Here is a 22,814-nt window from a genome sequence, read left to right on the forward strand (position 1 = left end):
AAGGCATATTATGTCACAAAATCAAAGGTAAGAATGATAATGAACTTCTCTTCAGAAGCAATGAAAGCCAGAAGATACTGCAGCAACATCTTTAAAGGACTGGGTAAATGTGGGGCTGTAAACCTACATTTCTATAATCAGCAAAAATATTTAGAAAACTAAGGCAAAACAAAGACTTTTTATGATATAGTGAGACTGAAAGGATTCATCTCCAGCAGATTTGTAGTATAGGACATAATTTTTAATGTTCTTCAGGAAGAAGAAAATCATACCACGTTGAAATCTGTGAGGAGAAATAGAAAAGTCACAATTGTAACAAGAGATTCCAACAACCCTCTTTGAACAACTGAAAGAATGAGTAGGCAGAAAATCAGGAAAGGCATAGAAGACTTAAACAAGACTTGAACAATATTATCAATCAGCTTGACCTAATTGACATTTATAAAATACTCTACCCAACAACAGCAGAATACATATTTTTCCAAGTGCACATGGGATGTTTACTGAGACAGGCTACATCTGGGCTATAAAACAAGTCTTGATAAATTTAAAATAATTTAAAGCATACAAACTATGTTCTCTGATCACAATAGAATTATCTTAGAAATAAATATTAGAAAGATATCTAGAAAATCACCAAATACTTATGAAACCAAGCAGGACCCTGTGGGACTTCTGGGCACAAAAGACTTTCTGTGTCCCCCGTTTCTTGTAGGGAATAGACTCCAGCCTCCATGACCTTACCTGAGTTCCAAAGGGCAGATTCGAGCAGTTGCTAATCTGGGAAGGGAGGAGATGCAGAGACAAGGGAGGAGCAGCCAAGAAACAATAGTGCAGCCTTGGGGCAGGGTCCTGGTTCTGCCTCAAGGGACACACATAACAACACCTTTGAGCTCTTTGCAGAGCTAAAACCCCCAACAGGTAAAAGATGCTAGCATTCTTCATTCCAGAGAAGACCACCTGAGGCCAGATTAAAGGAACCAGAGAAGTTCATCAGGAGACTACCTGAGACCAGATTAGAGTGCAGGCCCTGCACACACCCTAATCCTTATCAGCAACCCTGCCCTTGAACCGTTACTATAAAACTCACCAAATCCTCCTGGGTTGGGACACACAGTTTTGAGAGGCATGAACCCACTGTGTCCCCCTTTTCCTGGCAAAGCAATAAAGCCATTCTTTTCTACTTCACCCAAAACTCTGTCTCTGAGATTTGATTCGGCACTGGTGCACAGATAGCCGAGTTTTCAGCAGCAGTTTTAAGTCAAGGTTCACTTTTTTCCTATGGATATCTGATTGCTCTAACACCATTTGTTGGAAAGACTATTTTTCCTTCATTGAATTGCCTTTGAATCTACATTAAGAATCAGCTACCCATACTTGTGGGGTTATTTCTGGAGAATCTCTTCTGTTCCATTGACCTATGTGTTTATTCTTGCACCAGTACCACACAGTCTTGGTTACCATAGCTATGTAAAACTCTTAAGATTGCTTCCCAATTTATTCTCCTTTTTCAAAATTTTATTATTCTAGTTCCTTTGACTTTCCAAATACATTTAGAATAATATCATCTATATTGACAAAATCTTGCTGGGATTTTGATAGAAATTGCCATAAATCTGTATATCACTTTAGAGGCAATTGACATCTTTACTATGTTGAGTCTTCCAAACATGAACATATTATATCTCCATTTATTTAGATGTTGTTTGATTTCTTTCTTCAGAATTTTGTAGTTTTGAGCATTGAAGTTCTGTGCATGCTTTCTTATATTTACACCTAAATATTTCACCTCATCTTGAGCTATTGTAAATGCATCCTTAAGTATGATCCTGTCTGTAGGTTTTGTAGATAACTTTTATGAGGTTGAAGAAGTTCCTTTTACTCCTACATTGCTGAAAGTTTTTATCATGAATCTGTATTGGGTTTTCTCAAATGCTTTATTTTTTGCATGAATTGAGATGAACTTATGATTATATATTATTCTATTACTATGTATTACATGAATTGATTTTTAGATATTAAACTCACTTTAGAATAAATCTCATTTGGTCCTGGTGTATAACCCTTTTTATGTATTGCTGAATATGACTTGGGAATATTTTGTAAAGGAATCTTCTGGCTGTGACAAGACTGGATATTGTACTAAATTTTTTTCTTGTGATGTATTTGTCTGGCTTTGGTATCAGGGTAATAATGCCCTCATTGAAGAAGTAGGGAGTCTCCCACCTCCTCAACTCTCTGAAGAATTTGTGATATACTATTATTATTTCTTCTTTAAATATTTGATAAAATTCATCAGTGATGCCATCTGGGCCATGCTTTTCTTTGTGGAATTTTTTTATTCCTAATTAAATAATTCCTACTTTCCTTGTTATAGGTCTATTCAGATATTCTATTTGTTCTTTTTTTAAAAATATTTTTCACCTCCTTTATTTTAGCATTGGTGTTTTGACTATAGGTTTTTTTTCTTTTTTTAAGAATTGGGGACTTCCCTGGTGGTCCAACGGTTAAAAATCTGCCTTCCAATGCAGGGGATGTGGGTTCAATACCTGGTTGAGGAACTAAGATTCTACATGCCATGGGGCAACTAAGCCCATGCACCACAACTAGAGAGCCTGCATGCTGCAACTACTGAGCCCATGGACTCTGGAGCCCATGAGCCACAACTAGAGAGAAGCCCACAAGCCACAATAAAGAGCCCACTCGCCACAGAGAGTGGTCTGTGTGCCACAATGAAAGGTCCCGCATGCTGCAAGGAAGATCCCGCACACCACAACTAAGACCCAATGCAGCCAAATAAATAAATAATTGAAGTACAGTTGAATTACAATGTTGTGTTAATTTCTGCTGTACAGCAAAGTGATTCAGTCATATATATATATTCTTTTCCATATTCTTTTCCATTATGGTTTATCACAGGATATTGAATATAGTTCCCTGTGCTATACAGTAGGACCTTGTTGTTTGTCCATCCTATATATAACGGTTTGCATCTACTAAACCCAACCTCCCACTCCATCCCTCCCCACTGCCGTTGGCAACCACAGGTCTGTTCTCTATGTCTGTGAGTCTGTTTCTGTTTCATAGGTAGGTTCATTTGTGTCATATTTTAGATTCCACATATAAGTGATATCATATGGTATTTATCTCTCTCTTTGTGACTTACTTCACTTAGTATGATAATCTCTAGATCCATCCATGTTGCTGCAAATGGCATTATTTCATTTTTTTTAATAGCTGAGTAGTATTGCATTGTATATATGTACCACATTTTCTTTATCCATTCTTCTGTCAATGGACATTTAGGTTTTTCAGATATTCTGTTTCTTCTTGACTCAATTTTGGTTATTTGCATCTTTCTAGGAACTTGTCTATTTTAACAAAGTTGTCTATTTGTTGCTATAATTAGTTCAGAATATTCTCTCATAATTGTTTTGATTTCTGTAAGGTCAGTTGTGAAGTCCACTCTTTCATTTCTGGTTTTGGTAATTTGTGTCTTGTCTCTTATTTTTTTGGTTAATATAGCTAAGTTTTGTCAATTTTGTTGGCCTTTTCCTAGCATCAAATTTGGTTTTGTTGATTAGCTCTATTAATTTTTTTCTGTGTCATTGATTTCTGCTTTTAATATTTATCATTTCTTTCCTTCTATTTGCTTTATAATTGTTTGCTCATTTTTTCTAATTTCCTATGGTGAATGCTTGAGTTGTTGGGTTGAGATACCTTTTTTCTTTTTTGACTTAAGACAGTAAATTCTCCTCTAAGCACTGCTTTCACTGAATCTCCTATATTTTGATTTGTTGTGTTTCTGTTTTAATTGAGTTAAATCTTTAAATTTTAATCTTCTGCTATCTTTTTGGGGGCCATGGATTATTTAGAAGTTTAATTTACAAATACTTGAAGTTTTCCCAGATTCTTTCAGTTATTGATCTCCATTTTAATTCCATTGTATTCAGAGAACATACTTTGCATAATCTTTATCTTTTTCAACTTAGTGAGGCTTGTTTTGTGTCTCAACATATGACCTATGCTGGAGAATGTTCCATGAATTCTTGAAAAGAATATGTATTCAGCAGTCATTGGTGTATGTTCTGTAAATGCTACTTAAGTCAAGTTGGTCGATAGTGTTGTTAAAGTCTTCTTCATCCTTTCTGATTTGCTGCCTGGTTGTTCTTTCAATTGCTGAGAGTAGAGTACTGAAATTTCCAACTATTATTTTTGAATTGTGTATTTCTCCTTTCAGTTCTGTCGAGATTTGATTCATGTAAATGGAGACTCTGTCATTAGGTGTGTGTATTTTTAAATTTTTATATGTTCCTTGTGTATTGATAATGAATTGCCTCTCTTTGTCTCTAGTATTATTTGTTTCCTCAAATTCTACTTTGTCTGATTTCAAGACAAACTAGAATATAGCCCTTCCGGTTCGCTTGTGGTTATTATATGCCTACTATATGTTTTCCACACAAATTTGTTTGAATCTAAGATGTGTCTATTGTAGAAAACAAAGTTATATCTTGATTCTTCATCCAGTCTCACTATCTGTGCCTTTTAAGTTGGATGTTTAACACACTCATATTTAATGTAATTATTGATATGCTTGGACTTAATCTACCAATTTGCTACCTTTTTTCTATATGTCTCATATCTCTTTTCTTCTTCCATTCCTCCTTTACTATCTTCTTTTGTTCTAAATGAAACTTTAGAGAGCACTATTTATTCCTCTATTGACATTTTAACTATTTTTTTAGTTATTTTATTAATGATTGCTCTAGGGATTACAATATGCATCTTACCTTATCACAGTTTACTTTAGAATAATACTAACTGAAATTTGGCCAAATAGAGAATATCTGCTCAAATTTATCATTTCTTTCCCTGGCCTTTACACTATTATTGTGACATCTACTGCATTTATATATATTATAAATCTGGATTTATCCATTATTGTTGTTGTTTTGTTTGTGTACTCTGTCTCCCCAACAGTGTATGGTTGCTGATGTATCTGCTCAGTTGTTTGTTCTTATTTTTGTGTTTAAGCCCTCTTTCCCAGGTTTTGTCCTGGTGACTGCATAGCTTAGCATTCAGGTAAAGGTTAATCAGATTGTTCTCAGAGCTACTGCGGTTTCCACCTTCTGCTGATGGGTCTGTGTGTGGGCACAGGAGCACCTTCTAAGCTCAAGTGACTTTCAAGTGTACCTTGGCTTTCACATTCCACTGAAATCTCTTGCATCTTCACTCCATAAAAAGGCATACTGTGATGGCTGGAGATGTGCAAATGTCTTCAGTCTGCTGTAGTCTTTCTCATACATGTGCACACACTCTGGGATATGTTGAGTTATCAAGTCCCCATTGCTGTCTCACCTCCTGGAGCTCCCTAGTAAATTCTCAGCTTTCCTTCTGGTCCATTGCTTGCTCAAAACAGTCCTGAACTGTTAGCAGAGCTTCAGGTCTTCCCTGATCACTTGCTAATGAGATCTACTTTAACTGAAATAACTCCAGATCAAGTGAGATCTCTTTGGCAGTGGAATCAAAGGTGATAGTTTTCTTGCCCTGCCTCCACATTTAAAAAAATAAATTTATTTATTTTTGGCTGCATTGGGTCTTCGTTGTTGTGCGTGGGCTTTCTCTAGTTGTGGCAAGCGGGGGCTACTCTTTGTTGCGGTGTGCGGTCTTCTCATTGCAGTGGCTTCTCTTGTTGCGGAGCACGGGCTCTAGGTGCGTGGGCTTCAGTAGTTGTGGCCCATGGGCTTAGTTGCTCCGCGGCATGTGGGATCTTCCCAGACCAGGGCTCAAACCAGTGTCCCCTGCACTGGCAGGCAGGTTCTTAACCACTGCACCACCAGAGAAGCCCCTGCCTCCACATTTATTGAACTATGATGATGGGAAGTGACAGCAGCTTCCCCAAGAAAGAACATCACATGCTCTTGATGTTTGTAACTGAATTTCAGTAGCTTTCATGAATAAAATTTTCTCAGTTTGATGTGTGCACTTGGTGAATTTCCAAGCACTGAAATAGTTGTTTGACAGTTTTGACAGTTTTCTCCAGCTTTGATAAATGATTTTTGGGAAGAGGATGTGTGGACTTGCTAACAGGACCATGTCAAAAATCCAAATAGCAAGTGTGCAGGCCTATCGCAGCGGTCAGGGGGCAGGCAGGGCATGGGCATCATGTGGCTCATGTACCTGCTGAGCTGGCTGTTGCTCTTCATCCAGGTGGCCTTCATCATGCTGGCCATTATAGCCAGACTCTATTACCTGGCAGAATTGATAGAAGAATACACAGTGGCCACTAGTAGGATCATAAAATACATGACCTGATTCTCCACAGCTGTATCGATTGGCCTCTACATTTTTGAGTGCTTCCCCACCTGCATGATTGACATGGGTCTCTGTGTTAGACCCAAACGGTCTACGAGGGATTCCAACTCGCCCAAGAACCGCCAAGAGTCGAGAGCCGCTGCAACACGCAAGAGGTTTATTAGGAGCCGATGCACCGGGGTTCCCTGAACCTCACGCAGGAGGCCGATGGGGAACCCCTAAAAGCGGAATCACATACTTTTTATAGGTTTATTTACTCATAGGGCGGGTATATTCTCACAATGATTGGGTAAATGTGGTGACTTTTGAATTCATTGGCTTAGGAACTTTTGTCCCACCTTCTGGCCGTTATAGTTGTCTGTTCATTGTGGCGGTTAGGGCGTATACCTGTTACGGGCAACTGGAAAATTACCCGCTGTCTGGCAAGTCCCCGTCAACTGAAAAACTCCAAGAATTGGTTTCGATAGGGAGAAGGAGTGGCGCACGATAGGGAGAAGACTTGGTTTCGATAGGGAGAAGGAGTGGCGCACGATAGGGAGAAGAATTGGTTTACGGGAACAAGTGAGGGGGTGGAAAGTCCCTAAAGGCCCCACATCTGCACCAACCTTGTCTACTTTGGTCTCCTCCAGACCTTCCCCTTAGTCATGCTGACCTCGCTTAACTTCATCCTGTTGTATGGGTTAGTGGTGGTGAATCATTACCTAGAGTTTCAATTTTTTGCAAAGGAGTATTATCTTTTCTCAGAGGTCCTGGCTTATTTCACTTTCTCCCTGTGGATAATCCCATTTGCATTCTTTGTGTCACTGTCGGCTGGGGAGAACGTCCTGCCCTCCACCATGCAGCCAGGAGACGATGTGGTCTCCAATTACTTCACCAAAGCCAAGTGGGGCAAATGCTTAGGAATGCTGGTTGTCTTCTCCTTTATCAAAGAAGCCATTCTACCCAGTCGGCAGAAGATATACTGACCCCCTGGGGAGGGGATGCTGGGGCAAGATCAGGAGAGTCAAGCCCCTAGGCCTCTGCACTAGGTGGGGGACAGTAGCTAGAAGGCACCTTCCCCCAGCCTTGGCCCTCCTTCCCTGACTCCCCCAGATGCCCCCATCCCCACCCTCCTCAGGAGGTTCAGCTTGGCTCAGATCTGATGCTGCCAGAGGCTGAGACTTTAGGGAGGATGCTGTGCCTGCTTAGCCAGGAGGCCGTGGTCCACCTTTGGAGGGCAAAGGCTGAGCTCCTGTGGCCCTCCTGCCCCCTCCTGTGATGGGTCTGGAGTTCTGGCTCAGCCAGGGCAGGCAGGGCAGGGGCCATGAAGCTGGAGAGCAGATGGTGATAATTGCTGTGGCAGATGGCCGTAGCGGGGGCCGTGGCTTAGCACTTGTAAGAGAAAGTTTTTGCTGTTGAACTGCGATTTCTGTCCAAGTGCTGATTGTCATTTGAATAAAGATGCTAGATAGCACTGTTTGCCATAATACCCTGAAAAAAAGAATCCAAAGAGTATTTTTGTTGCAAGAATTCTCTTGCAGTGCTAGACATTGTTTACCTTCACTCACCATCCATTTCTACATTTATTCTTCTACTCCTTGTGAAGGGTGGGAAGGTTAAAAACTACATTTCCCAGAGACTTTTGCCCTTAGGAGTCTGGATTGATTGACTTGGGTTCTGCCAATAAGATGTGATTGCATGAGATATGGAAGGCAGAAGGGAGGAGGGTGCCATTCTCTTGGCAGAGATGGCACTGATGTGTAGGTTCTGGCAGATGTGAACTTTTGCAATGGCCCAATTCCAGGTCCCACTCACTTTCACCCAGTTTCATGGGTGTGGCAGCTGTGACCTTGGCAATGGTTTCATGCAGCTTCTTGATCTCTGGATTACAGCTGCTATGGCAGGACTCTGAGGCCTAGTCATAGCCCCACTGACTTCAAATCTTAAAGTCCTTTCCATGATTTTGCAAACAACTAATTCCCTGTATTAAATTCCTATCTGTTTGAAACATCTAGAGTGACTTCTATCTCCTGAACTACAACTTCATCTATACAATTATGTTTTGGAGACTTTGGGATGATTAAACTCTTCTTTTAGGCAATGGTTACTCTCCCTTAAGGGGCTATTATCCAGGCCTGACTGAGAAAATCACATATCACCCATAGTTCCTGGAATGGGATGTGGCAATCATATGAGACTTGGATTGTCTTCATTGGGCAGGGTTGATATGTATTTTATGTAGGTGTGGGCATTATTTAAAGTGTGTATATGGGAAAGGGGTGGTGAGAAGTGTTGTTTGTTGGTGAAATCTCAAACATTTCAGCCCAGATGCCCAGATCCCAGCTGCATGGAGCCTGGGAGGTGAGGATCGGCTCCTTGTTTGAGCTTCAATACTGGGAGGTTGGCCCATCTTCCATCAAAACTCACATGATGGGGGAATTCTCCCAACACAGGAAAGGGTTCTGATCCTAGAGGCCCAGAAATAACACAGATTTTTCACAGTGGTAATTTGATGAGAGCCTGGAAAGATGGGGAGGCCACATGGGGGAGCTATGTTTAACACAGCCTTGGAAATTCATCTGGAAATGCCATGTTGGCTGGGGATCCAGGAGGACCCAGAGGTGGAGTAAGACATGAAGAACAGTTTAGGTGGCAGTGGGGTGATGATGATGAGTGAGAGTGTAGATTCCCCTCCCCATCTCCCAGAGCTCAGGGGTTCAAACCCATGGCCATATCATTCTCTGTTCCTCAATTTCCTCATCTGAAAAATGGGGATAATAGCTAGGCCATTAAGCTTTTGTAAGGATTAAATAAGATAAAGCAGGCACATGAGAGCAACCAATGGATCCATTTAAAACAAGAAGTAGGTCGAAGCAGGAGGTCAGAATTCATGTCCACTAGCAGGGACAGCCACCTAGAAGTCAAGTGGCACTCAGATGATAGCTATTCAGAGACAGGTAAATGACTTTTTTTTTTGTCTTCTCATGTTTTATGAAGGTAATATCATTACAACATTAAAACACTTGAAATTTTTTATCTTAAAAATTTCAAAATAGACCCAAAAGTCAAGAGCATAATGTAGCACCCACCCAGCTTCAACTACCATCAACAACTTCTGAAATTTCATTATCCTCATCTCCCCTTTTCTCTGGAGTATTTGAAAAAATATGCTAACCATCATGTTCTCCACTTGTACATGCTTGCAGGTGTATTTACATCCAAACAGTCATTTTTCTACATAATCACACTTTAAATTAACAACAATTCCTTTATCAAAAATGTTTAAAGAAAAATAATTCCCCATACTCCCATCACTATTTAAACCACAGTGATTCCACTTCTCTTCCAGTTCTGCAGGAAGTGTGCAAGGCCCAGCTCCAAAGTTCCAAGCACAGGAACTCTCTCTTCTGTTTCTTCCCCCTCTTAAAATTGTATCATGTTCAGTTCCATGTAGCCCCACTATCTTAACCAGGGGAGCTGGGTGAGTTAATATACCTTTAAAAATACCTTACAGACCATTTAGCTCTTATGAATATTGATGCAAAAATCTTCAATGAAATACTAGCCAACCAAATTTGGCTGCATATTAAAAGGATTACACCATGACCAAATGGAATTTATTCCCAGAACGCAAGGATGATTCAACATATGAAAATCAACCAATATATCACATTAACAGAATGAACAGGAAAAAAAAAAACCACACATGATCATTTCAATTGATGCAGAAAAGCTTTTGACAAAGTCCAACACCCTTTCATGATAAAAAAACTCAACAAACTAGGATAGAAGGAAACTTCCCCAACATGATAAAGGCTATATACGAAAAAATCCACAGTGAACATCAAACTCAATGATGAAAGACCTAAAGATTTCCCCCTAAGATCAGGAGTAAGACAAGGATGCCTGCTTTTGCTACTTCTTTTCAACATAGTACTGGAAGTTCTGGCCAGAGCAACTAGGCAAGAAAAAGAAATAAAAGGCATCCAAATTGGAAAGGAACAAGTAAAATTATCTTTGTCCATATCTTATACATAGAAAATGCTAAAGATTCCACACCAAATAAACAAACCCCCAAACCTATTAGTGCTAATAAGCAAATTCAGAAAAGTTATAGGATACAAAATCAACACATAAAAATCAGTTGCATACACTAACAATGAACAATCTGAAAACAATATTTAGAAATTAACTTAACCAAAGTGGGTAAAAACTTGCAGACCGAAAATTACAAAACACTTCTAAAAGAAATTAAAGAAGACATAAATATGGAAAGACATTCTGTGTTCATGGACTGGAAGACAATATTGTTAAGATGTCAATGCTACTCAAAGCATCCTATAGGTTCAATGCAATCCCTATCAAAATCCCAATGATTTTTTTGCAGAAATTAAAAAAAAAAATCCTAAAACTCATATGGAATCTCAAGGGACCCCAAATAGCCAAAGCATTTTGTAAAAGAACAAAGTTGGAGGATTCACACTTCCCTATTTCAAAACTTACTTCAAAGCTACTGTAACCAAAACAGTGTGGTACTGGCATAAAGATAGACATACAGACCAGTGGAAAAGAAATTCCAGGGACTTCCTTGGTGGCTCAGTGGTTAAGAATCTGCCTGCCAATGCAGGGGACATGGGTTTGATCCCTGGTGTGGGAAGATCCCACATGCCGCAGAGCAACTAAACTACTGAGCCTGCACTCTAGAGCCCATCTGCCACAACTACTGAGCCCACACACCACAACTACAGAAGCCCACACACTCTAGGGCCTGTGTGCTACAACTACTGAAGCTGTGTTCTGCAACTACTGAAGCCCACGCACCTAGAGCTCATGCACCACAATGAAGAGTAGCCCCCGCTCGCCACAACTACAGAAAGCCCATATGCAGCAATGAGGACCCAATGCAGCCAAAAAAGAAAAGGTCCACATCAAAAAAATAAAATTAAATTAAAATAAGAAGAGTGTAAAAAAAAAAAAAAGCAAAAAGAAAAGCAATTCCAGAAACAACCCCTTGCATATAAGGTTGATTGATTTTTGACATGGGTGCCAAGACCATTTAATGTAGAAAGGACAGTCTTTTCAACAAATGACACTGGAAAAACTGGATGTACAGTATATGTCTGAACCCCTAAGGCCTGGCACAGAGTTTATCAAATGAATGACATTTGGGTCAAAGACTCATCCTACATTACACAATATGAATACGTGGGGGATGCCATGCCATTTACTCTGCTGTCAGCTGAGCTAAGTATGCCTAGGCAGGGAGTCACCAACAGGGGATGGCTTTGCTCCTTGGTCTACAACCAGATAGTCACAGGCAGAGAGGAGACAGGATTCCAGAAGGAGGAGGGACTTTTGTGAGCACCCAGAGCTCCTGAGCAAATAGCAAAAAAGGGAACCTAATAGCAAATAGCCTTTGAGCAAATACCTTTGGTAGCAAAAAAGTGGCCACATCTAGGCCAGGTCCCAGCCCGGACACTTGTGTGCATGAGCATCCTGCCCCTTTGCCCTGGATGGGAGGAGTGGGGGACCCGGAGCCTTTGCTTATGAAGGTAGAGCGGGTTTCTGAGAGGATATCACTTACCTTTGCCTCCAGGCTAAGGGTCACCCAGTCATTCTTGGCAGGGGGGTGCACTATGGGCACCCAGCATCCCAGTGTGACAAAGGCCTCCATTCTCCCATGTCATCCATCCTGGTGAAGGGATATGGGGTCCAGGGAGTGGGGATAATAAGGACAGCCTGGTCTCTGCTGAGTCCTGAGCCCCTGCAGGACCCTGGCTGGAGGCCCTGGTGTGTGGGTCAGGAGACTGCTGAGGCCTGGTCAAGGTCCCTGCCTCCTGGAGCTGACATTCCAGGAGGAGACAAAGGTGCAAACGTGAATAAGCACAACATGCAGGATGCCATGGAGGAAGATAAAGCCAGGAAGGAGAACAAGTCATGAGGGCAGAAGAGCCACTTCCCAGAATGTGAAGTGTCTTGGGGGGTGGCTGCTGTAATTAGGCTTTGCCTCTGGGAGGGGGCTATGATCTTAAGTTTTGTGCCCCACCAAATCCACACATTAAATCCTAACCCCCAAGGTGATGGTGTTAGGATGGTGGGGTCTTTGTGGGTGATTCGATCATGAGGGTGGCGCCCCCATGATAAGTGGCCTTATAAAAGAGACCCCAGAGAGCTGCCTCACCCCTCCTGCCATGTGAGGACACAGTGAGAGAAGAGGAAGCCGGTTCTCACTAGACACTGAATCTGCTGACACCATGGTTTTGGACTTCCAGCACCTTAAGAAATAAATATCTTTTGCTTATAAGCCTCCCAACCGTGGTATTGTTACAGCAGCCTGAATGTACTAAAGGAAAGAGTTTTGAGCTGAGGGGGTATGACTTGCCTTGGGCTAAGTATCCTACTGCTGCTGTTAGAGAAAAGATAGGGTGAGGGGGCTGGGGGAAGGCCAGTGAGAAGATGGCTACAATAGTCCAGTTGGGAGGCAATTGGGTTCGAGCCAAAGAGGGGGCAGTCAGGAAGGCAGCACGCCAAGGCTAGGTCTGGGTCTGTCATTTGCTCACAGATTGACAAATCAGATGGAGGGTGTAAGAAGCCAAAGGTGATAACTAAGGATTTTGCCCTGAGCCTGTTTTCTCATTTGTAAAACATGTAGCATAAGCCCCACATCCCGGGGTATTGGGAGGACTCGATGAAATGATGGAGGTCAAGCACCTGGCAATGTTGGAGGCCCAGTTGGAGCCCAAAAAGCACCAGACCTGCTTCTCTTATCTTTGCCAATCCCCTATTCCAGCAGCCTCACTGGCCACTTCCTGTGCATCTTCTGGGTCTCCACTCAGGTGTCATATCCTCAGGGAATCTCTTCCTGATGACTATTCCCCCAACACTGTCACACATCATGGCTCCTCCAGTGACAGGTCCTCTGTCCCCAGCACCTATGAGCGTCCTTGCCTGTCCCCTTCCACCACCACCCTGTCTCCAAGTTCTAAGCTCTGTGGTCAATGCCTGCCTGCACCAGATTCCCACAGCCTTTTCTCTTCTCCCTCCTCAGGCCAGCCTCATACGAAGGCATGGAGTTGGGTGGGGGTTTGGAGTTTGGCCAGTTTGGGTCAGAAGGGGCCACCAATTCTCAGAGCATCTTCTTCTTATGTTCCTTCTCCCTTCTTTTCCCTAGCATCTCTCCTACTTAGGCTGAATGGTGAGCCTAGGCCTGAGGGTTTCCTAGGACTTGGGACTCTCAGTGCTAAGACAAGGACAGACAGGCCGATTGGGCATCTTACTCCTACTGTGATTGAATGCCCTAAAAATTATTTTTTAATTTCACAAGTAAAATTATGACATATTCTCCTCATACAAATAAAACATTAAACCACTAAAAGGAATCAGGGCTCCTTGGAGAAATGGCTGATTCCAGGTCTGGGCCCAGAGTACAAGATGATCCTGGAACAACTTTGTTAGAATGTAAGAAAATTCTTAAAAATCGTGACATGTTGAAAGGATACAAAGCCAGCTGGTGGAGCTCCCACTGGCCAAATCTGCCACATTTGAGCATCTAAGTGAATATGGAGAGTAATGGATTATAACTCATTAAGTAAAATAAGAATCCACAGATCCATACCACTAATGAATGTAGTATCTTCCCTAGAGTACAAAGTTAGTAGGTGGAAAAGGAATGATGGAAATAGAATAGTCTGATATATACACTACCAAATATAAAATAGATACCTAGTGGGAAGCAGCCGCATAGCACAGGGAGATCAGCTTGGTGCTTTGTGTCCACCTAGAAGGCTGGGAAGGAGACGCAAGAGGGACGAGATATGGGGATGTATGTATATGTATAGCTGATTCACTTTGTTATACAGCAGAAACTAACACACCATTGTAAAACAATCATACTCCAATAAAGATGTTTAAAAATAAATAAATAAATATATAGAAAAGAATAGTCTGGTAATAATTCCTTTAGGCAAGAAATATCAATGAAAACTAGTGAGTTCAAAGTTTAAGGAGCTCAGCCTAAGCTATTTTGTGATCTAATCCTGGCTACAATGCTTGCCCTTGAACAGGTCTCAGTAATTAATGATCTTAAGGGAACAAAAGAATGCAGAAACATTACCTGCTATCAGGCAAGAGAAGTAACAATAGCAAAGATAATATATCAGTTGTGAAGACTGCCAGTTATCTTTCAGTGGTAAAGGTTAGCCTGAAGCACTCAACCACCAGATCAACCAGAACCTAAGGGAGGAAGATGTTGACCTTTTCTGACCCTGGTGACTTCAATCAACTAAAGTTTGGATTCTGTCAACTGTCAGCTGAGCCCCTTCATGAATATGCATGTACCCTCAGCTTACAGCCTCCCCAATTTTACTGTTCTGGGAGATGCTGCTTTAGGAAAGATCCCCGGTGTTCTCCTTACTTGCTGCAAGTAATAAATCCTTTCTTCTCCTGATTAAAAAAAAAAAAAAAGTCTGAGGAGCTCATATAACTCAATATCAAAAAAACAACCCGATTAAAAAATGGGCTGAATAGACATTTTTCCAAGGAAGACATACAGATGGCTTACAGGCACATGAAAAGATGCTCAACATTGCTAATTACCAGAGAAATACAAATCAAAACAACAGTGAGATATCACCTCACACCTGTCAGAATGGCTAGCATCAAAAGACCACAAACAACAAATGTTGGTGAGGATGTAGAGAAAAGGGAACCCTTGTACACTGCTGGTGGGAATGTAAATTGGTGCATCCACTGTGGAAAACTGTATGGACGTTCCTCAGAAAAGTAAAAGTAGAAATTACTATATGATCCATTAATTCCACTCCTGGGTATATATCCGAAGAAAATGAAAACACTAAATTTGAAAAGATACAAAGTGCCCCAATGTTCCTAGCAGCATTATTTACAATGGCCAAGATATGGAAACAATCTAAATGTCCATCAACAGATGAATGGATAATGACAATGTGGTGTATACACACACACACACACACACACACACACACACACAAAATGGAATACTATTCAGTCATAAAAAAGAATGAAATTTTGCCATCTGCAACAACATGGATGGACATAGAGGATATCATGCTAAATGAAATGAGACAGAGAAAGACAAATACTGTGTTATCACTTTTATGTGGAAACTAAAAAATAAAACAAACTAGTGAACATAACAAAAAAGAAACACTCACAGATGTAGAGAACAATCTAATGGTTACCAGTGGGGAGAAGGAAGGGGGGAGGGACAGGACAGGGGTAAGGGATTAAGAGGTACAAACCACTACGTATAAAATAAAGCTACAAGGATATATTGTACAGCACAGGGAATACAGCCAATATTTTATAATAACTATAAATGGAGTATAACCTTTAAAAATCGTGAATCACTACATTGTACACCTGAAACTCATGTATTATAAATCAAATATACCTCAATAAAAATTTTAAAAGCTTGAGGAGTGACGGGATATTTGCAAAGTCTGAATTGTCTTCTCACAGGATAGTATCAATGATTACAAAGGAGTATCCAGCAGCATCCCGGCCATGGGTTTGCGAGTCTCCTGACAGGATTCTGTGAGAATTTAGCACCACCTCGTTGATATTCCAGCCAAAGTGCATAACCTAATGTAACCGTGGGGATGCATCGGTGTGTACATCTCTGGCCTGCACGCCTCAGAAAGGTCAAGGTCATAAAGACAAAGAGGGAGAAAGTCTCCCAGATTGAGGGACAGTAAGGACACCTGACTGCCATTTGAGGCGTGACGCAGGACCGGGTCCCGGACCGGAACCAGGCTACGAGGGTAGCGCAGGGAAGCCATGCTGGATTCGAGGCCCCGTCGGTGTCGGCGGTCCTGAATTGGATCATCGTAGGACGCATGGAAATGCCTAATTCTTAGGAAACACGCACGAGGCATTTCGTATTTCGCTGGGGCGAAGGCGTCTCTTCCGCTAGCGGTTTGACCATCTCTCCCACTGGATACGTCCTGGGCTCCGCAGGCCTCGCCCGTCTGAACTGTCGGGTTATAGTCCCCACTGCCACCCAGCCTGCCGTCCCCGCGACGCTCCGAGCTCTCCACATAGGGTGGTTCAGACCGGTGGCCGGCTCCACCCAGCCCCTGCACATCGCAGTCCGCGTCCGGCCGGTGACCTACCGCACCACCTACCCACGCCTCGCAGGCCGGGGGGCGGGCACCGGAAAACACCAGTTTCCGGCTCCGCGACGGCGGATGCCCTAGCCAATCACGGGCGGGGGCGGGCGGGCGTGTGGAACTAAGGGCCTTGTAGTCGGCGCGCTGGTGGGACTACGACCCCCACAATGCTCCGCGCGGCAGCAGCGGAGGCTACAGCATTGGAAGGGGCCTCCCGGCACGGGGCGCGGGCCAATCACGGGCGGGGAAGGACGGGCGCTGGGCGCGACGGGCCTTGTAGTTGCCGCGGGTGGGACTATGGCCCCCACAGTGCCCCGCGCGGCGGCGAGCTCACGGCGGCTGCGTGGCGGCGGCGGCCGGGGCGCCGTCGGGTTGGGCGGCGGCGGCGGCGGCGGCGGTCGGGAACCCGGCCTGAGCCTCGGACCGAGTGGCGTGACTCCGGCCGTGGTCACCATGTCCGCGCCGTCCGAGGAGGAGGAGTACGCGCGGCTAGTGATGGAGGCGCAGCCGGAGTGGCTGCGCGCGGAGGTGAAGCGGCTGTCGCACGAGCTGGCCGAGACCACGCGTGAGAAGATCCAGGCGGCCGAGTACGGGCTGGCAGTGCTCGAGGAGAAGCACCAACTCAAACTGCAGTTCGAGGAGCTCGAGGTGGACTACGAGGCCATCCGCGGCGAGATGGAGCAGCTCAAGGAGGTAAGGAGCAAGGGCCGCCGGCGCCACGCCCTCCGCGCCCCCGGCCAATCCCGACCCCGGACCCGGACTGACCTCAGCACTGACCCCAGAGCCGGCCCTTGACCGTGGCCAAGACTACCCCCGAGCGGACCCCCAACCGGCCTCCGACGCAGGCCAAACTGACCCCTGACCCCGGGCCGGGTCGACTCCCCAGCCGACCCCTCACCCCAGGCAGCCCGGATCAGCACCGGGGCGCCCAGGGTCAGTGTGTTTGGCCGGCCGGGAGGCGGCCCTGCGGTGGGTGGCGGGCCCCAAGTGTGGTGGGCGATGCGCGTTCTAGAAACTCTGGCCTCCGCGGCAAGGGCTGCGGTGGAACCGTGTGGTCAGCTTTTCTGCTACTGATGGCAGGTCTCGGGCACGGTGGGATGGCGTCCTCTGCGGTGTTTGATTTTCTGAGTGCGGGGGATGGGGACGTGGGATGGATGCAGGTGACCGGCTGGGAAAGACTGGGCGTGTGTCTCCATCGTCTCCAGGCACATCACCTCCTTTCTCTGGGCGCAGCTGCCTTCAGAGGTTTCAGCGCCAGGAGACCAGGAAAAGGCGAAGTCGGGGGCTTGTCTTGCATGTGTTCATCACAGCTGGCGGGGGTACCCCACAGCCTCTCCCCATGCTCAGCTCGCAGACCACCCCGCTAGTTACTTCTCTGTAATGCAGTGCTTCTGTCCACTTACCGTCCTGGTTGCCCTCCCAGGCCCTTCCCTGAAGTTGGGGGACAGGTCTGTGGGTGTTTGTCATGGATAAGCCTTGTGTCTCCTGTGTGATTTTTACTCCGGGGTGAGCAGGTCGGACCCCCAGGCTGCCAAAGAGCCTTGCAGCGAGAGAGCTGCGCAGTCCTGCCGTGAAGTGATTCTCTTGGGTGATTTAAGCACCATTTTCTCTCAGTCCTCCTTGCCTCCCCAGCCTTGTTGTGGGGATGGGGAGGGAGAAGTTGCTTACTGGGTGGAACACCCAGGTTTGGATCCAGGTCTTGCCTTTTGCTGGTGATGTGGCTATGAGCAGGGACCTTAGCTTCTTCCTCTGCAACATCCCACCCAGAAAGCGTTCCTCTGAGGCATATTTAAAGAGCCTGGACAAGGTGTTAGGTATCTAGCCTGTCAGTGCCTGAGATAGTCTGCCCCTTCCCTACTTGATTTTTATCCTGTCCAGGTAGGCTCCTGGCCCTTGGTCTCAGGATCCACCATGCTCGCTGCTTCCCGGACTGCCCACCTCCCAGCACCCCACTCCCAGTGGCCTCAGGAAGGTGCCTGGGCTATTTTAAACCTCCGTGTCTCACTGGGGAGACCAGTTGGGTCCCCTTCTGATAGTGCAGGGAATTAATTCATGAAGGTACTTAAATCTATGCTTGGTGGAGCAGGTGCCCTGTAGAAGACTGATAGGGGCCCCAGGGAGGGTGATGGTGGAGATCATTCGACCCGAGGTCTTGTATCTGTCAGCAGGTATTGGTGCCTACTCCAAGCCAGGCTTATCTGGTACTAGATCTACAAGAGGGATGACATGTGACCCCTCTGGCAAGGGCCTCATCTTAGTGTGTGGGGTAGGGGAATGTGCCCAAGATGGAGGGATGCTGAGGGGGCCTTGAGAATATGGAGTGGGAGACCTTAGGCTCACCCTCTGCAGCTCAGAGGTGAGCCTGGTCTTCCCTTAGCCTCTCCCCTCAGAGTTCATAGTGAGCTCGCACTGGCAGCATGTGCAATCCCCTTCTGTGTTCACAAGCTCGAATTCATGTCCGCTGTAAGAGCAGACCAGAAGGGAAAGTTGCACAGGAATTAATCATTCCCTGCTTAGGGACCTTTCAGTTGTCAACTCTTTACTGTCACAGACATTTGGCCAGTGTAAGAATCTTGACTCAGTTTTGTGGCGTGTGTCTGGAGGATGGGTCCCCAGGGGAATTGGGAAGATGGTATATCGGTCTCCACAGGTGTTCTTCAGGCGGCTGCTTGCTTAGTTTGATGTTACCGTCTGGCTCTCGCACACACTGGCCACATGGCCTTGGACACATTGTCCCACTGTCCTGAACTTCAGTTTCCCTCATTGTAGGTGGGATGAGAACAGTTGAGCTGGAAGTCTCAGCAGAACTAGAGGAAGGTGCATCAGAGTCTCAGTAGATGTTGCCAGAAAGCTCACACCAGTTTACTCAAAGCCATGTCAACACAGGCTCTTGTCAGCCTCTCTTAATTCTTGTTATTATTATACTTGGAAATATTTACTCTTATTTTAAAAATCAAGATTTAAGGAGACCATATCTGTTGGGTCTTTTTAAAATTTTATTTGTTTTCTCCTGTAGAGAGATGAGCCATCTTCATTCTTTTAAAACTTTATTTCTTTAACTAAAGTGGGTTCAATTACTAACAAATTATGCTACAAACAGAGGGGCCTGTATTCCTGTTGAACATTTGTAGATAATACTGTCTTAGAGGGAGAGAAGCTGGCTGGTCTGTCCCAGGTGACTGGGTTGTGACCAGACCTGAGGGAGGGTCCTCTGTGGGGCCAGTGGCAGTGGTGCTGGACCTGCAGCCTTTCTCACATGGTGAGTGTATGTGTGTCTGTGTCCTACTGACACCATGGTGTGCGGGAGGAAGGGTACCCACTGGCCCATTTTGCCTAACCATTTTGCTAGTGATTGAGCTTGGCTTAATAAGGGCCCTGTATGTCACAAGTTCTGCTGTGCCCCCTTCCCCACCATGGTGACAGATTTTGGTCAGCCATGTGATGTTTCCTGTCCTCAGTAGCCATGGAACATCTCACTCTGTGTCCTTAGCTGCAGTTTGAAAAGGACAGGTGTGCTGCCCTTTTCAAGACAGTTCCTGCCTGCATGGCTCAGGCAGGTACCATGAGTGAGTGGTCCTTGTAGGTTGGGAATGTGAGGGCTGGAGGGCATGCCGCAGGCAAGTGGTGGGGGTCCTGGTGCAGTCTAAGCCCCACCCTCGCTTGGCTCCCAGAGAGAGCAGGAAGACAAAGTCTGGATGCCCTTGCTGACTTATGTGCTACCTCGGGATCTTGTCTGTGCAGTATACTTATATCCCAGGGAAGCCGAGGGTGGAATTTGGTGAGCTGAAGCCTGTCACAGGCTGCGACTGGTGCCTGGCACACAATAAGTGCTTACGCAATAAGTGTGTGTTGGCTGGTGTCATCAGCTCCTTCCTTCCCTCCACCTCACCCAGGCCTGGATCTCCTCCCAGCTGTCCCTGTAGTCACCTTGTCTCTGCTCCTTGTTCTCGCAAGGTCTGGAGTGGCCCCGCTTCGTGTCCCAGAGGGCGGCCTGAGCCTGCTGCCTGGGGCCTCTGGCCTGGCTCAGCCTACACTGCTCTCTGCATCCTGGGTGCCTTCACTGCCCTCACCATCCCTGCCTCTTCCCAATCTTGGATCTTGGAAGCTCTGCCTGCCCTTCAAGCCCTGGACACTTTTCAGAGCCTCCTCTGGACTTGCCTGAGCCCAGCTCCCAATACCTGGATATCCCTCCCATCCTGCAGGCTCTGGCTGCATGAACAACTGTGGCAGAGCTGGTGGGAGCAGCTGTTCTGTCCTCTTCGCTTCCTCCTTCCCATCCCTCTTGTAATTTCCTCTCTCAGAGGATGGGGAAACCAAGGTAGGGATGGGTGTGAGTGATTGAGGAAGGTCCAATAGCTCAGACCAAGTTGGAAGTTTTCTTTGGGCACCAGGTTCCTGTCCAAGTCTGTGTAGAAGTTCCGGCCATGAGCTGGCTTCACAGAGGAGGGTGGTGTGAGGGCTGCCGCTCAGGCCTCACCCCCGTTGGTGAGCTGTTCCTGCCATAGCCTCCGCATGCCCCACCGACTCCTGCAGTCCTCATGCCATCCCTTGGGGTCACCACCCTGTTATGTCTGTTGTACTGCTGGGGAAACCGAGGCATAGAGAAGCTGAGTTTCACTCAAGGCTCTGAGCCTAGGAAGCCTGTCCCCAAGAGAGCAGGCACCTGTGGAGGAGGGAAGGGCAATTGGAGGCCTCTGTGCAAGGCGCATCCTTCTCAAGTGTTTGTTTTGAGACAGGAAAAGTCCTGATTTGGACTAAACCCTGTGAGGATTCTGCTCATCTGATACCACCCTAGAACTTGGAGCAGAGAGCCATTGGGGGTTGGGAGACTCTAGGAGACCTGTGGGCCTTTCAGGGCAAGCTGTGTGGTGGTCTGCTGTCAACATGAAGAAGGCTGACTTGTGGTGGAAGTTGGGATCCAGGGAGTCCTGGAGGTGCTGAGACAGCCCTGCTCCCAGGGGTCTAACAGCTGGGAGAGGCAGCTACCAGCATCCAAAGGCAATGACCACATGCCCCACTGTGGCTGCATTGCTAGGCATTCCCCACTTTCCTGCCTGCAGAGCTTGTGTCTGGCAGGGCGTTGTGAAGCAATCTTGAGGGCTCTTCCATTTTTAAAAATTCCCAAGACTCCCGTGTCACCTGGCATTCTGTCTTCCTGCAGGGCCTGGGGGGTTAAGCAGCTGTGTACCTCAATGTTCTCAGGGTGTGGCTTTGGATGGGTGGTTGGACACACTATGAAGGAGCTGCTTTTCCATAACTGGTGCAGGAGGGAGGCCAGGCCTAAGAGTGGCACTGCCTGGGCAGGTGAGGAGGTACTGCATGTGCTGTCCAGGGCTGTGGTTTCCACACTTTGGCTCCAAGGGAGCAACTGGACCCTTCCTGGGCCCTCAGGAGCTATGTGGCCCTGGAGGAATGGCTCTTCCCTCAGGATCAGGCTGGTGTACCTGGGGCACTTGGGCAGGTAGTGGCCGAGGCTCCTTAAGTTTGAGCAGCTGCCTCAGAGAGAGCCATGGCCAGGTAGACACAGACTCCTGCTGGGCCTTCCCACCTCAGGGACCCCAACCCCTTACTGTGAGGGAGGAGAGATCAGTTTACCCTTGTCAGTTTGGGGCAGCCACCCCTCAGTCAGACCTGCTTCTCCACATCCGTGCACTGGATAAAGGGCCACTACACACACTGAAGGTAAAGAAAGATTTGGTTTCTTCTTAGACAGCCAAGTGAAGGTGGCTAGCAGGCAGGGGCTGGCCAGGACCCTGCAGGCTCTGATGGATGAGACTCTCCTGGGCCCCAGGCCCCATACTGTCCAGTGTTTGAAGTATGGCCCCTCAAGCTGTCCCCCAGAGCCGGAGAGGGCCCCGTGTGACTGCCCAGCCGCGGTCCTGGGCATCAAACCTTTCTGTCCCAACCCTGCTGTGCCATGGGAGGTGGACTGACAGATGGGGCTGCAGGGGCAGGGTGTGTCTCGGGGACATGTGGTGGAACAGGCAGTCCAGGCTCAGGCAGGTGATGACATCAAGGAGTATCGGGGCCTGGCTTCTTCTTTAGAGCTTAATATGCTTAAAAAAATTGTTCATTCACTTTAAGAACATCAAAATGTAGAAATGAGCATGTCTCTGTAGGAATTATGGAGTATGTATGGGGAACTACCGGGTTTTTCTACTTGCCAGCTTTTTTCTTCCTGTGTATGTATGTGAGATACATATGATCTATAAAAACTAGAAAGTGCTTTGAGCATCTATAACAGTTGTTTTTTAAAAGACACAGAGTTTGGTGTTATTCTTTGAGTTGCAGAAAAGTAGGTTTCATTCAAGTGGTCGAAGACATGGAGGTTTCCATGGGTTTGGAAGGTTCTGTGCACTTCCAGTCTATTGT

General features: G+C 45.9%; 1 protein-coding gene and 1 pseudogene across 2 annotated transcripts in view; both read left to right on the plus strand.

Annotated features, from left to right (window-relative positions):
• The first annotated feature begins 6,165 nt into the window (after nucleotides 1–6,165).
• On the plus strand, nucleotides 6,166–7,280 carry LOC116756116 (annotated as a pseudogene).
• A 9,483-nt stretch (nucleotides 7,281–16,763) lies between these two features.
• Nucleotides 16,764–22,814, plus strand: part of BICD2 (BICD cargo adaptor 2) — a 54,324-nt gene continuing 48,273 nt past the window's right edge. For both annotated transcript variants that reach the window (XM_032634928.1, XM_032634929.1), the window contains exon 1: nucleotides 16,764–17,135. In XM_032634928.1, the coding sequence (XP_032490819.1) occupies nucleotides 16,896–17,135 (240 nt within the window). In that variant the 5' untranslated portion in view covers nucleotides 16,764–16,895. The remainder of the gene's footprint in view (nucleotides 17,136–22,814) is intronic.

This window comes from Phocoena sinus, chromosome 6, assembly GCF_008692025.1.
Source record: "Phocoena sinus isolate mPhoSin1 chromosome 6, mPhoSin1.pri, whole genome shotgun sequence".
In the NCBI taxonomy this organism is placed as follows: Eukaryota; Metazoa; Chordata; class Mammalia; order Artiodactyla; family Phocoenidae; genus Phocoena; species Phocoena sinus.